This window comes from Rana temporaria, chromosome 8 (assembly GCF_905171775.1).
Source record: "Rana temporaria chromosome 8, aRanTem1.1, whole genome shotgun sequence".
NCBI lineage: Eukaryota > Metazoa > Chordata > Amphibia > Anura > Ranidae > Rana > Rana temporaria.
The window spans coordinates 62,389,278-62,405,965 of NC_053496.1; the positions used below are offsets into that span (position 1 = coordinate 62,389,278).

At 43.1% G+C, this 16,688-nt stretch overlaps 1 protein-coding gene across 2 annotated transcripts in view; it reads left to right on the top strand.

Annotated features, from left to right (window-relative positions):
• Positions 1–14,713, top strand: part of SEMA4G (semaphorin 4G) — a 273,488-nt gene extending 258,775 nt beyond the window's left edge. For both annotated transcript variants that reach the window (XM_040361900.1, XM_040361901.1), the window contains exons 13-15: positions 3,136–3,290; positions 10,535–10,596; positions 13,863–14,713. In XM_040361900.1, coding sequence (XP_040217834.1) covers positions 3,136–3,290; positions 10,535–10,596; positions 13,863–14,683 — 1,038 coding nt within the window. In that variant the 3' untranslated portion in view covers positions 14,684–14,713. The remainder of the gene's footprint in view (positions 1–3,135; positions 3,291–10,534; positions 10,597–13,862) is intronic.
• The last annotated feature ends 1,975 nt before the right edge of the window (positions 14,714–16,688 follow it).

Sequence of the window (16,688 nt, forward strand, 5' to 3'; positions counted from 1 at the left end):
TTTTATTTAAAAAATGTCGCTCTTTTTTTATTTGTTGCGCAAAAAATAAAAATCGCAGAGGTTATCAAATGCCACCAAAAGAAAGCTCTATTTGTGGGAACAAAATCATAAAAATATTGTGTGGGTACAGTGTAGCATGACCGCGCAATTGTCATTCAAATTGCGACAGCGCTGAAAGCTGAAAATTGACTTGGGAAGGTGTATAATTGCCTGGTATGGAAGTGGTTAAGCAGTGTACTGTGTTGGCTCTACATTTTATTTGAATAATTCACGATAAAAAGGCAAATAGTAAATATTTTCTAAATTGATAGCATTCGCCTTTGCTATAATCTATGTCAAATAATAGTTTGCCAGCAATTCCAGTGTTATCTCTACAATACCGAGCATTTCTGGCTTTGTATTCAACATTCTTTCCTAATCAACAGGTAGGATTCCAATCACAGTGCAAAATAACCTCACCCAGTCTATTGCTGATAATGAAGTAGAAATTAAATAGCACAAAGTCCTGAGAATTGTGCGATTTTGATATATTTTCAAGAAAGGGCATGGAAAATGTTTGATATTTGCAGACTTATTTACTTATTAATAAAAATGCAACTCGAAGTGTGATTATGCTTAGCCAATCCAATGGTACATCTTTATCACTTTAGAGCAGTTGGAGTTGTAAAAGCATTTTCCACAGCAATGGACAACTTTTTGTAAATTGTTAAAGCGTTTGTTAACCTAAAAAAAAATGGATCCTAATCCCTTAAGTCATGTTATACATGTGCTGTGTCATTTGGCCCCCTGTATCGCCTAAAAAACCTGGCTGATCTTTCCAGTTTCTGCCCTCCTCTTTGTAAACTGACCACGGTTTATCATTGCTGCTGAGCCCTGACACGTGGTCAGTCTACATGCCTCCGTCATCTGCTGCCTTGCTCTCTGCTCTCCTCTGTGCTCCTGTGTCGTCCTCCCCCTCCCATGTCAGCTCGTACCAGGGCCGCCCACCCCCCTCTCCCCCTTCTCCCCCTTCCTGCTGGTATCATAAGATATATTAGTATTCACAATCCTCTCTGTAATATTAAATCTGCCCCACTGTATGTGGAGGAAAATTGGAACGTATAGCAAACAATCTTCACTTTTTTTTGTTTTTAGTTCGGTTACAATATAACAATCTGGCTCTCTTAGTCGACACAAGCAATTAATAACAGCATTTATACATAAGATTGTGAATTATGGCAGTTAAGAACATTCAGGATACTTTGGGGTTGATTTAGTAAATGCAAATAGACTGTCAACTTTGCAAGTTCAGTTGCTCCAAAGCTTAGTAAATGAGGCAAAGCTCTACTGACTTCCATCATCCAATCACGTCCAAGCAAAAATGCTGTTTTTTTATTTTTTATTTTCCCTGCATGTGATTGGGTATTTTTTGCAAAGAGAAGCTTCGCCTCATTTGCTAAGCTCTGGAACACTTGCATAATGCACAGTCTATTTGCCTTTAGTAAATCAACCCCATTGCCTTTATTGTTGAATTGGCATGCTAGAATGTTTTCTGGTTATTGTATTTACTGCAAAGGTAATTTAAGTTAGACAGTATTGTTTTGTGGGGTACAGGGTGTTCCAGTGACACTTTGCAGAGACCATTGACATTTGTTTATTTTTTACTAAAACTGAAGACACTTTTCCAACTACTATATATTCCTTTAACCACATGTCGACCATCCGCCGTCGTTATACAGCGGCAGGTCGGCACGATCCTGCGAACCGCTGTAGGTGTAAGCCGGTCCCTTTAAGCGTGATAGCAGGCGCACGCTGCATTGCGGGGGTGCCGTTGCTTGTGACCGACAGTCATGATGACCGCTGGCCACGGGCAATCGTTGGCACACATCCCTGTTCTGTGAGGAGAGGAAAGGCAGATCTTGAGTTCCTACAAGCTAGGAAATATGATCTGTCAATTCCCCCAGTCACTTCCATCCCCCATACAGTTAGAACACTCACTAGGGAACACAGTTAAACCCTTGATCGCCCCCTAGTGTTGACCGCTTCCCTGCCAGTGACATTTACACAGTAATCAGTGCATTTTTATAGCACTGATCGCTGTATAATTGGCAATGGTCCCAAAATGGTCTCAAAAGTGTCTGATGTGTCTGCCATAATGTCGCAGTCCCGATAAAAATCGCAGATCGCCACTACTAAAAAAAAAAATGCTATAAATCTATCCCCTATTTTGTAGACGCCATAACTTTTGCGCAAACCAATCAATATATGCTTATCGCGATATTTATTTCCAAAAATATGTAGAAGAATACATATCGGCCTAAACTGAGAAAAAAATTGCCCTTTTTTTTTTAAATGGGGATATTTATTGTAGCAAAATGTACAAAAAATTTCAGTTTTTTAGTTTCTAGCGCAAAAAATAAAAATCACAGAGATGATCAAATACCACCAAAAGAAAGCTCTATTTGTGGGAAATAAAGGACGTCAATTTTGTTTGGGTTCAGCATCGCACAACCACGCAATTGTTAGTTAAATTGACGCAGTGCAGAATCGCAAAAAATTACCCGGTCATTGGACAGCCAATTCTGAAGTGGTTAAAAATAGCCTATTATGGCTATATCATGGTGCCTGTGAAGAGGGTTGTTTGTGGTGCTTGTAGAAAAGTTTGAGGCACCTGGGTAGTGGAGGGGGTGGAGAACGCATTTCCTGCGTACTGGAAAGACCCATCTTGCCAAGACAGCTCTAATGTATTCCACCTAGTTTAGTCATATTGTATCCACTTCTTGTATTCACATCATGTCCTCTCTATTTCGCTGAACTTGCTGAATTGTTCTGGTTTGCTACCAAATTGTCAATTCTAAGAGCCTCTCCCAGGGCTTGTTTACTGCTCGTGTTATTTCAGTTTACATGAGCCTCCAAGACTGTTTAGGAAACGGGACAGCTTGTATCTTCATGTCATTCTAATCATCTTGTAGTGAACTTATTGAACCCACTGTGAAATCTAAACTACCAGCAATTCTGGGCCTCCCTAATGATATTAAATGATTCGGCAGAGTTAATTAGATGCTGGCCACAAATGAAAGTCTTGTTCCAACAAGTTCCTAATTAAAAAATGACATTTATGCAATAAATAGAACGTGTCTTGTCTTTGTCTTACAGAATAGTTTGTATATCGGAGCACAGAGTGGAGTTCTCCAGTTACCACTGTCTGGATGTAGCCGAAGCACCTCATGCTATGACTGTATCCTAGCCCGAAACCCGTATTGTGGGTGGGATGGCAAAGTCTGTCGAGAACCTCGAACATCACAGGACATGTAAGTAATCTTTTACTAAACTATATAGGAGAAACCCGAGTGTAAAAAATATTATTAGCCGGTTTCAGAAAGAGTTAAGCCGGCGTATCAGTAGATACGCCAGCGTAACTCTGAATCCAAGCCGTCGTACATTTAAGTGTATTCTCAAATTGAGTTACACTTAAATGTAGCTAAGATACGACTGCCTGCGCCGTCGTATCTTAGCTGTCTAGTTCCGCCGGCCGCTAGGGGCGTGAATGCTGATTTACGCCTAGAATGCGTAAATCAGTGAGATACGCCGATTCACCAATGTACGCTTGCCCGTCGCAGTAAAGATACGCCGTTTACGTAAGGCGTTTTCCGGCGTAAAGTTAGTTCAACAAAAATATGAACTAGCCAATGGTAAGTACGGACGTCGTTCCCGCGTCGAATTTTGAAATTTTTACGTCGTTTGCGTAAGTCGTCCGTGAATGGGGCTGGACGTAATTTACGTTCACGTCGAAACCAATACGTCCTTGCGGCATACTTTGGAGCAATGCACACTGGGATATGTCCACGGACGGCGCATGCGCCGTTCGTTAAAAACGTCAATCACGTCGGGTCACGAGTCATTTACATAAAACACGCCCCCCTGTTCCTCATTTGCATTAGGCGCCCTTACGCCGGCCCATTTACGCTACGCCGCCGTAACTTAGGAGGCAAGTGCTTTGTGAATACAGCACTTGCCTCTATAACTTACGGCGGCGTAGCGTAAAAACGATACATTCAGAGGAGTTTCATAGTCTATAGAACTAGTTTTAATTTCATCTTTCTAAAGAGGATACCTTCTATTGTCCCTCATACTCGCACACACTAGACAGCCAGTAATACACCAGCATATTGTGTACCCACAGGGGAGACTCACTGTCTCTATTTATCCTAGTGACTTGGGACACAGACATGAGTAAAATTAGTCTGTATATGCAGTATAGCATGCTTGTTTTACTCAGGTTGATCCTCTGCCTTGTGTAAAAAGGCTGTTTGATCCTGTCTTCCCTGATCTCCTGTTCTTCCACTGTTTTTAATCCATCTTCTGATAATACAGATTCTTTGTAGTCACTCTGTACATGCTCAGTTTGGTGTGTATTGCTAATGAGTTTTTTTCTTTGAGAGGGTGCATGTGCTCGGCACAGGGCCCATCAACACTGTCCAGACAGAGGGTCAGGGGTCCTGCAGCCTCATAGGACAGTCAGAGAAGAATGAAAACGACTCCTTCAAGCTTTACCCAGACACTGATAGAAGTCACAAGATTTACTAAATCTATTGCATTTCCATGTTCTGTGTACTGTGGGAGACCAGATATAGTGAATGCAGGGTCCTGGTTTTAGTAGCACTTTAACTCAAACTGAAGTCAGGGCTTCTAATCAGAATCCATATTACTGACCATTATGAATCCGGTGGTTCAGCTTGAGAGCCAGGCAGTTAGCATTTTCAGAATGAACTGGGTCCAGGCTATAGGCATTAGTATTTACTAACCCTTAAGAAGCAGTAAATGAGCCTTACTACAAGCCCTCACTGACCTTTGTTGCTGCATGTACCGTGAAGTAATTCATCCTCGACAATCACAACAGAGACTCTGAAGCCAGGCTGCAGTCTCTTTCTAAACAGTTTAGTTGTTAGGCTGTAAAGATGAGTTGGGTTTTCACTGCTTCTACTATACATTTTGAGGATGCATTTCTTCACAGTGCCTGTAACTACTGTATAAAGATCCTCAAGGTCTTGTTTTAAGGTTCATGTATTGCTTGTTTAGGAATATGTAAATATTTTAAGTGTTCATAGCCTGGCCATGGGTTTATTTTAACAATGACAACGTCTGCATTTCTGTCAGCACAGGTTGCTTTTAATGCATGCATATCAGAAGAGCCCTATATTTCAGTTTTGAGTGGAAGGGCATGTCTTCAATCCTTCATTTTCTTTTTAACCCCTTCCCGACCGCCGCATGTACATATACGTCGGCAGAATGGCACGTATAGGCACATTGGCGTACCTGTACGTCCCTGCCTTTCCGCGGGTCGGTGGTCCGATCGGGACACCCCCGCGACATGCGGCGGTCGGGTTCCCGCGGGGAGCGATCCGGGACGACGGCGCGGCTATTCGTTTATAGCCGCTCCGTCGTGATCGCTCCCCGGAGCTGAAGAACGGGGAGAGCTGTATGTAAACACGGCTTCCCCGTGCTTCACTGTGGCGGCTGCATCGATAGAGTGATCCCTTATATAGGGAGACTCGATCGATGACGTCAGTCCTACAGCCACACCCCCCTACAGTTGTAAACACACACTAGGTGAACATTAAATCCTACAGCGCCCCCTGTGGTTAACTCCCAAACTGCAACTGTCATTTTCACAATAAACAATGCAATTTAAATGCATTTTTTTCTGTGAAAATGACAATGGTCCCAAAAATGTGTCAAAATTGTCCGAAGTGTCCGCCATAATGCAGTCACGAAAAAAATCGCTGATCGCCGCCATTAGTAGTAAAAAAAAAAAAATAATAAAAATGCAATAAAACTATCCCCTATTTTGTAAACGCTATAAATTTTGCGCAAACCAACCGATAAACGATTATTGCGATTTTTTTTTTTACCAAAAATAGGTAAAAGAATACGTATCGGCCTAAACTGAGGAAATTTTTTTTTTTATATATGTTTTTGAGGGATATTTATTATAGCAAAAAGTAAAAAATATTGAATTTTTTTCAAAATTGTCGCTCTATTTTTGTTTATAGCGCAAAAAATAAAAACCGCAGAGGTGATCAAATACCACCAAAAGAAAGCTCAATTTGTGGGGAAAAAAGGACGCCAATTTTGTTTGGGAGCCACGTCGCACGACCGCGCAATTGTCTGTTAAAGCGACGCAGTGCCGAATTGTAAAAACACCTTGGGTCTTTAGGCAGCATATTGGTCCGGTCCTTAAGTGGTTAAACCTTCATATGGTTCCACTGGCAAGATTAATCTGCTCTTAACTCTGTGTCTTCCTAGTGCAGCCATTGTAATGCCTAAACAGGGATGGTCCTTCTTGCTACATTCTCCATAACAACATAACAGCGAGACTGTAATCTGGCTGTAATTATTACATGGGTAGTAGGTCAGTGTGCTACTTTTAATTATTCGATGATGCTGCAAAATCATTGTTGTCAACATATTGATAGACAACACAAATTAATGCCAAATATCTGGATGACCTAAAAGGTTTAAAAAGGAATAAACAGGGCAATCAAAATTAAATGCTGCACCACCTGCTGTTGAATTTTAGTACTGAAGTGTGACCATTGCACTGTGCGATTGCCAAGGTAACCATTTTGCAAAATGGTTCTTTAAATGAATGGAACTCAAAAAAAAAAAAGGGGGGGGGTTGCCACATTTTTGGAAGTATAAAGTAAACTAGTAAGTACAAATTAGGTGTTTACGTTTTTTCGAACTGGCACGTCCTTTGTAAATAAGTTTATACAAAGTTAAAGCCTTGTTTATCTGGCAACAAATGTATGGCAATGTAGGCGGAACATAGTTATCAAGTACATAGGTAAACCTCCAGAGGCTTCAAAACTTGTAGACTAAGGCCCTGTACACACGATCAGTCCAAACCGATGAAAACGGACTGAAGTTCAGTTTCATCGGTTCACCGATGAAGCAGACTGATAGTCTGATGTGCGTACACACCATCAGTTTAAAAACCGATCGAGTCCAACGCGGTGAGGTAAAAAAACGATGTGCTGAAAAAAAAGAAGTTCAATGCTTCCAAGCATGCGTCAACTTGATTCTGAGCATGCCCAGGTTTGGAATTGATGCTTTTGCGTACTAACCATCGGTTTTGACCTATCGGTCAGGCGTCCATCGGTCCAATTTTAAAGCAAGTTCTCTGTTTCTGGACTGAAGGACTACAGACCGATGGGGCGTACACATGGTCGATTTGGACCGATGAAACTGAACTTCAGTCCGTTTTCATCGGTTTGGACTGATCGTGTGTACGAGGCCTAAGATGAGATGCTACCATATCAAACAATTCAGCCCAGAAAGAGAATAATCTTGAACAAGACCAAAACATTAGCAGAGACGTCCCCAAATCAAGGACAACAAAGTTGTTCCATCAACCCCATGCGATTCAGCAAATTATTGGAGTTCATTGCCTTGCACTGTCCTGAAATAAGAATGTAACAAGTGAAGTCTAAAACTTCTGATCCTACATGCTTGTTCCAGTTCAGGAATTCACCAGGATCACAGCACTGGAATCCTAAAAACAAACCATCGGCAGCTCTCTCATTGACATTCTCACAGGTATAATTTCAAATATCAAAGGGCAATCAAGCCACCACTGCTCATTGACAACTATTATATGTTTCAACTTTGCTTGGCCTTCAGCACCTTTTGAAGCTTGACAAAAGAAATAGAGGCACCTAGCTTGAACACCAGCCATAGGCATACAATAACAATCCTCTTATCTGGCCAAGAGTCAAATGCAAACTTTGGACACACACCAACTAAGCACTTGGAGGGGAAAGTCCAACCTGATAGCTATGAGCACCTTGCTTGTTGCGGTCCTTATTCAGTCGGCAACACTTGTACCATTCATATAACTACATTTAAACATACAGGCCCAGATTCTCAAAGGAGATACGATGTTGTATCTCCAGATACGCCGTCGTATCTCAGAGTCTGAGTCGTCGGCTTCCTCGCTGAAAAGTGTACACACGACCGAGTTTCTCGGCAGAATCCAGCTCCGATCGAGTTTCTGGCTGAATTCTGCCGAGAAACTCGGTTGTGTGTACGGGGCCTTAGAATCAGTTACGCATAGATTTGTATTAGATCCGACCGGCGTAAGTCTCTTACGCCGTCGGATCTTAACTGCATATTTACGCTGCCCGCTAGGGGGGTGTACGCTGATTTACGCCTAGAAATATGTAAATCGGCTAGATACGCAAATTCACGAACGTACGCCCGGCCGACGCAGTACAGATACGCCATTTACGTTGGGCTTTTCCCAGCGTAAAGTTACCCCTGTTATATGAGGCGTACATGTGGGCGTACCAATGTTAAGTATGGACGTCGTTCCCGCGTCGAATTTTGAAAATTTTACGTCGTTTGCGTAAGTCGTCCGTGAATGGGCTGGACGTAATTTACGTTCACGTCGAAACCAATACGTCCTTGCGGCGTACTTTGGAGCAATGCACACTGGGATATGTCTATGGACGGCGCATCCGCCGTTCGTAAAATCGTCATTTACGTGGGGTCACATAACATTTACATAACACACGCCCACATCTTCCACATTTGAATTAGGCGGGCTTACGCCGGCCTATTTACGCTACGCCGCCGCAACTTACGGAGCAAGTGCTTTGAGAATACTGCACTTGCCCGTCTAAGTTGCGGAGGCGTAACGTAAATAGGATACGTTACGCCTGCACAAAGATACGCCGCTGTACGTGAATCTGGGCCACAGCCACCCGATTGCCCTCATATGTCTGACTAACTTTATACTCACCTGTATATACCTCTATAGAGTACATGGAATGAAGTCCTGCATAAACCAATTCCTTTAATTACATTTAATCCAATTACATTTAATCACTCCCTTTCCTTTTTTTTACCACCTCTCCATCAATGAATGCAGGTTTATATTTTTTATTAAAGGAAATGCATAGTGATTTTACGCATATTCATTATGATCTGAACTAATAAGTGAAAAAGTCAGGAGTGACTTATCCATAATCAGACAGCTCAGTCCAAGCTTCCAGTCAGACAAACTGAGCCTCAAAGTAGATGGCGTCTGTTGTACTGCTTTTTTGGCTATACCAGAGTGCCCTGTGATTCCTATGTCATCGTTATTAGAAATCCACGTTTGTTTGCAATGTATATATTGTGTGTGTACCTTTCTGTTAAAAAAAATATTGTGTGTGTAAATTGTATAAACAGATACAAGGCAACGTTTTTTTAACCACTTGATTATTGGGCACATAAACCCCCTTCCTGCCCAGGCGAAATTTCAGCTTTCGGCACTGCGTCGCTTTAACTGACAATTGCGTGCTCGTGCGACGTGGCTCCCAAACAAAATTGACATCCTTTTTTTCCCACAAATAGAGCTTTCTTTTGGCCGTTTTTATTTTGTGCTCTATAAACAAAAAAAAGAGCGACAATTGTGAAAAAAATAACACTATTTTTTACTTTTTGCTGTAATAAATATCCCAATTTTTTTTTTCTCAGTTTAGGCCAATACGTCGTCTTCTACATATTTGTGGTAAAAAAAATCGCAATAAGCGTATATTGATTGGTTTGCGCAAAAGTTATAGTGCCTACAAATTAGGGGACGGGATTATGACTTTTTTTCTTATTTATTTTTTTACTAGTAATGGCGGCAATCTGCAATTTTTGTCAGGACTGCGATATTACGGAGGACACATCGGACAATTTTGACACATTTTTGGGACCATTCACATTTATACAGAAACCAGTGCTATAAATATGCACTGATTACTGTATAAATGTGACTGGCAGGAAAGGGGTTAACACTAGGGGGGCGAGGAAGGGGTTAAATCTGTTCCCTAGGAGCGATTCTAACTGTGGGTGGAGGGTTCTGACTGGGGGAGGTGACCGATCTGTGTCCCTATATACAAGGGACACAGCATCAGTCTCCTCTCCCTGACAGGACGTGGATCTGTGTGTTTACACACACAGATCCACGTCCTTGCCTGTGCCGATGCGCGTGCCGCCAGGCACGCGCATCGGCACCTCCAGTGATGCGGCGGGCACGCGCACGGCCGGCAGCGCTTGTGCGCCCCCCAGTGGCCGGAGGAGCCGAGGACATCAATAGACGTCCTCCCAGCATTGTAGAGACACCTTGTGGCCGTCATTTTACAGTTGATGGGGCTCCAAGTGGATAAAAATGTATAAACTTAGAAGGAAAAAAAAGCATAAAACTAGTTATAGTTTCCCTTTTACCTACTATTTTTTTTTTTTTTTAAGTTTTGTGGATAGAGGTTAATGTAATACCCTACCCAAACAGCAAAACAACTACATAACTAATCAAAGTGGAATGTCAGATATTAACTGCAGGACTCCATTATTTATCGAAGAGGCATTATATTACTTTTTCTTTTGTGTTGAAATGTGTTCAGGCCTTCCTAAGAGTCATATATTGCTTTTCCCTTTCTTAATACATTTTAAATTCCGATTTTGTTGCGGCCTGTGATTGTCATCACACTTTACAGCTAAAATTGTTGTTTTTGGCTGCTTGCAGGGTACAGATGACGCAGGATATGCAGAATGGTAACGGAGGATGTTTAAACAACACAGACCAGGGTAAACGCTCTGTTTATTTTTCGACATCAGCCTTGCATGCTAGTGATAAAGTGGTACTTTATGAGCAAACATATAGTGAGAAAGTAATTTTGTAAAATAGTAGGAGGAAATTAAAAGAAATATTTTCTTTTGAAATAATAATAATAATAATAAAAAAAAATATTGTTTTTTTCAAAGTCAAAACCTGAGTCAGATTTGTAGTGACATCTGTGCCTCTGCTATGGAGATTGTTATAGAATTTGATAGGGAGTGCAACATTTTTACGTTGTTATTGAAATATGCTGTATGTGTGTCCAAAAGAAAATAACTGTTTTTAGTGACAACTGTGTAAAGCCTAGTACACACGGACTGAATGTCCAGCAGCTTTGGCCAGCATTCGGCCCTTGTGTACTACTGGAACCAGTTTGGCATGGGGCCGCAAAGGTCTGCCGTAGGCTCCCAGTCGGCGCTTTTAAACAATAGCTAAGGCCCCTTTCACACGGGATGGCGGTATAGCGTGTGATTTTTAGCACCACTATACTGTCGTATTTACCGTGGTATTCGGCTGCTAGCGGTGAGGTTTTAACCCCCGCTAGCGTCCGAAAAGGGGTTTATACCGCCCGCAATGCGCCTCTGCAAATTTCAGAGGCGCAGAAATCGATTTATCAACTTCTCACAAATAGGACTGCTGGATAATTTGTGTATTATGACAGTGAGGAGGAGGGGGATAGGTCAGGATACAATAACACGGCGCGGAGGATTTACACATGCACACCGAATGTGTGGATGGGGGAACCAGTTCAGTTTTTTTTTTTTTCCGTTGGGCGGTCTGGCTGAAAGAAAAAAAAAAACTGAACCATGTATGGCCAGTTTGACATGAGGTGCAGCAGTGAGAGCAGTGGGGGGTTGTCCAGACAATTAATTGCATTTCCGTTAAAATGAATCAACTATTAATGGGAATATTTGTCTTTATTAGAATAAAAAGGTTATCCTGTAAAAAAATCTATTTTTTTTTTTACCATGATCAGCTCAACTAAAAAAATAGCCTCTGTTGTGGTGAACCAACATGTAGTTTGACTATATAAAGTAATAAACACATGTTTTTCATGAACTGTAAAAGCTCTTATAAGATATAATGTACTTTGTGTTGATTTAAAGGCTCATGGGAGTAACCACTAGATGAGAAAACAGCAACAGCAGATGCTACTTTAACATGTGCTTCCTATGAGACTGCACTGTACCTATGACTTGGTCTAAGGCCCTCTCACTGCTGTCCAATTTTTCTAATGAGCATTACAAGCTGAAAGCAGGGGTCAAGTCCTGAGGAAAAAAGTGTGGGAACTCCCACCCAAGATCCACTGTACCTTAGTAATCCTTTATGTTAGTGGCTGCTTCCTGTATATGGATTCATCGGGTAGTGTGCTCTAGTCCTGCAAAGGGAACTGCGTTCCTGCTGTGAAAAAAAGTGCAGGAACTCCGTTCCCACGCATTCCCGCAGGACTTGAGCCCTGGCTGAAAGTGTTGCAGAGCAATCCCTCCAGTGTGGTAAAGTAGAACAGTCAGGAGTCATAGTGCATAGTGGAGCAGTGATACTTGGTGGATGCAGCCAGGCCTGTACATAAATAGAAAATGCTCTCTGATTTATCATGTAAATTAGGCTTCGCAGCTATTAAAGGGGTTGTAAAGGAAAACATTTTTTTTCATAATAAGCATCCTTTACCTGCATTCACTTCCTCATTGTTCGTTTTTGCTCAGAAGTTGCTCTATTTCTTTTCTGTTCTGTTCACTTCCTGCTTGTCTGATTGTTACTCACCACCGTGATGGGAGGCTTTACTGCGGTGGTCAGTAACGTGCTCACCCCCTCCTGGGAACTACCTCTGTGCGGCAGGACGCTCTCTACGTGTTGGAGACCTCAAGGAGGTGTGAATTACTGGGCGTGCCGCAATGCATAATGGGAAAGGTAGTTCTTACATGAACGAGAGCTGCAAACCAGGAAGTGAATGAGAGAACAAACTAGAACCCCGGAGGTGATATAGATGAAGGAATTTAATAGGTATTTACTCGTTTTTTAACAGAATCATTACACTATTCTATCTGTCTACCTTGCAGACATTAATTTTTGGCAAAAAAAAAATTCCTTTACAACTCCTTTAATGAACACAGGCGGAACACTCGGTTTACCAGCATACATTGTGTTCAGTGTTCCGCCTATCACGATCGCCCTCTCGTCTATCACGAGCGAGAGGGCGATCATGATAGGACGGAACACTGAACACAGGCGGAACACTTAGGTTCCCAGCAAACACTGTGTTCAGTGTTCCACCTATTACGATCGCCCTCTCGTTCGTGATAGACGATAGATATGCCTAAGATCCGACAGGTGTAACTGTGTTACACAGTCGGATCTTAGGCTGCAACTCCAGGCCGGCCGCTAGGTGGCGTTGCACTTTATTTACGCAATGATTATGCAAATGAGGAGATACGCCGATTCCGAAACAAACGACCGCCCGGTGCTTTTTTTTAATGTCGTTTGCGTTCGGCTTTTTCCGGCGTATAGTTACCCCTGCGCAGCCAATGTTAAGTATGGCCGTCGTTCCCGCGACGAAATTTAAATTTTTTTCCTTGTTTGCGTAAGTCGTTCGCGCATACGGATGGACGTAATTTACATAAACGTCGAAACCAATGATGTCCTTGCAACGTCATTTGGAGCAATGCACGCTGGGAAAATTTCCGGACGGCGCATGCGCTATTTGATCGGCGCGGGAACTCGCCTGATTTGAATAGTACACTCCCCCTATTTGAATTCCGCCGGGGGATTTACGATACGCCGCCGCAAGTTTTGAGGTAAGTGTTTTGTGAATTACCCACTTGCCTCTAAAACTTGCGGCGGCGCATCTTAAATCACATAGGTTACGCGGATCTAAAGATCCGCTAACCTATGTGAATCTGGCCCTACATCTTGTTTGCTTTATAATTGGCAAGAGCATATTTAATGTATCAGTGATGGGCTACCTGTTTTATTCATTGCTAGACTGTGTCAGATTGTACTATCTGAGATTTTCTGCATCAGAACGGATAAATCAATATTAGGATGAGGAGAAGGAAGGGTAAGTATAGGAGAGAATGAAAAGACAGTAAATATATGTAGCCTCTTTAGACCCTTCATCGATTCTTTTCCATTTGACGTCTCATAATACCTCATTACATTTTGCTGTTTTCTATTCTTGAGCAACAGGCAGGCTGAGTCTGCAATGTTCTTTTTTTTACTAATATACCTTTCTTTTTAGTTGTTCCAATGAAGAAACTGAGAACTGTCTTGAAAGGAGATGATGTCCTTCTGCAGTGTGACCTTTGGTCCAACCTAGCTAAGCCTCTTTGGCTAGTGAATGGCACTGACCCTTTGGAAGAGGACGATGGTCGCCTTCGAGTGGGAATCGATGGGCTCCTCATCACAGATGCTCTTTTGGAATACAGTGGAGAATATGACTGTTACTCTGAAGAAAATGGCTTGCAGTCTATAATTGCTTCATATAACGTCAGTGTTCTACTACAGCTGCCAAAACCATCTGATGCTACCCCCAACAACCAGCTGCCAACACCAGCACCTCGATCTTCTTCCAAGCTGGAATTTGTGTACATTTCTATCATCACGATCCTTGGTGGACTCTGCTTAGTCCTTTCTATAGTTCTATTGTATGTTTCTTGCCAGCAAAAAAGAAAGGGCAAATATGCAATGCGCAATTCTCGGATAACCAGCGTAGAACTTCAGACGGTGTCTTCAAACTTCAAGGACAAGTCTGAGGAACATCCTCATTATTCTGATGGATGCCTTCAGATAATTCCAGGAGAGGCACCAACTGCATCTCCCATCAAAACAAATCCTCCTCCTCCACCACCACCACCTCCTTTACCATCAGAGTTCACCAATGGGATCAGTACCCTGCCTAACATGCTGAGGAAAATGAATGGTAACAGCTACATGCTTTTAAGACAGAGTGAGGAGGCAAGTTCTCCTTTGTACAATTCATTCACAGAGGAACTTAGCAAGATCTTGGAGAAAAGGAAACATACGCAGTTGGTTGAAAAGCTGGATGAAAGTTCAGTTTAGTAAAAACTAATGAGATACTGTGAAAAAAAATAAAAAACAGAAATCTACCTCAAATAACTTTTTTTTAAACAAAAAACTTTTTATTATATTTTCATTCTGCTTTCACTTTTAATTTTATTTATAAGCAAAAACACAAAAAGTGCAGTGACAAGTCCACGGCTCTCTTCACACTATATACACCTTTATCTGTGGAGCTTTAGGGTTCTCTCCTGCTATAAAATGGACATGTTGTAGGAGGCTGGGCTCTCCTTGAAAAGAAATCCTGCTTTGTTCTGGAAAAACTGTGACCAAAGGAAAAAGGTAGGTGCGTATTTCAGTCACAACATCCTTCATTGCTTGTGTATGTTCCTGGCTATGGGTTACTGTACATGTGTTTTGCCTCTGACCTGTGTTTGTGAAGGATCTGAAGCACCGTGGTTTAAGGAAATCTGTGGGCACAGCATACAAATAATTAATTTCAGCACTTTGTTTAACATCAGTATTGTAATAGCAATACAAACAATAGTTTTTGGCAATTCTATTTAAAGGGGAGTTCCAGCCTTTTATTGTTTATTAAAAGTCAGCAATTACAAAAAGTGTAGCTGCTGACTTTTAATAAACGGACACTTAGCTGCTCCATGGTCCAGTGACGCGGCCGCCCGGAGCTCCTCTCCGCCGGGGCCTCCATTCATAGTGTGGGCACCCGGCCGCGACGGCTTTCGGCTTCACGGCCAGGCACTCACTGCGCATGCGCGAGTCGTGCTGTGCTCTGAGTGGACAGGCGATCTCCAGGGACCTGTCACGAGTCCCAGGAGATCGTCTAAAGGGAGGGACCGCCTAAGGCGAGAGGAGTCGCTGCTGAGGCGGTCCCTGGGTGGAAGTGGGACGTGGGACAGGAAGTCCCACTCCTACCGAAGCCCCCAATCCTCCCCCCCCCCCAAAAAAAACAATTGCATGCCAAATGGGACATGTAAGGGGGCGAGGAGTGCTCAAAGCAGAAGTTCCACTTCTGGGTGAAACTCGGCTTTAACCACTTAACCACCAGCCGCCGTCATATAACGGCGGCAAGGTGGTTGCTTAACTGGGGGTCGCCGTTATTTAACGGCGCCCACCAGAAGCAGTAATGCGCGCCGCCTCGGGCGCGCACACTGAAAATTCTGTGCGCGCCGGGTCTCATAGACCCGGCGCTACACAGATCAAGGTAACTGACCGACAACCGCGGTCTTTTACCATGTGATCGCGCCGTCCAATGACGGCGCGATCACAGGTAAACAAACCGGCGTCATTTGATGACGCCGGTTCCTCCCTCCTCTCGCTGTACCGATCGGTACAGTGTGAGAGGAGAGCGCGGATGGCAGCAGCAGTGTGGGATGGATCTGTGACTATTGCAGTCACAGATCCATCCATCCCTGCTCAGCCATCCCTGCATTAACCCCTGCAATACTCTGCCTTCCCTGTGCAATACTCTGCATTAACCCCCTGCAATACTCTTCCTTCCCTGTGCAATACTCTGCATTAACCCCCTGAGATACTCTTCCTTCCCTGTGCAATACTCTGCATTAACCCCCTGCAATACTCTTCCTTCCCTGTGCAATACTCTGCATTAACCCCTGCAATACTCTGCCTTCCCTGTGCAATACTCTGCATTAACCCCCTGCAATACTCTTCCTTCCCTGTGCAATACTCTGCATTAACCCCCTGAGATACTCTTCCTTCCCTGTGCAATACTCTGCATTAACCCCCTGCAATACTCTTCCTTCCCTGTGCAATACTCTGCATTAACCCCTGCAATACTCTGCCTTCCCTGCGCAATACTCTGCAATGCTCTGCCTTCCCTGCGCAATTACTCTGCAATACCCCCTGCGCAATACTCTGCAATACCCCCCGCGCAATACTCTGCAATACCCCCCGCGCAATACTCTGCAATACCCCCCGCGCAATACTCTGCAATACCCCCCGCGCAATACTCTGCAAAACCCCCGCGCAATACTCTGCAAAACCCCCGCGCAATACTCTGCAAAACCCC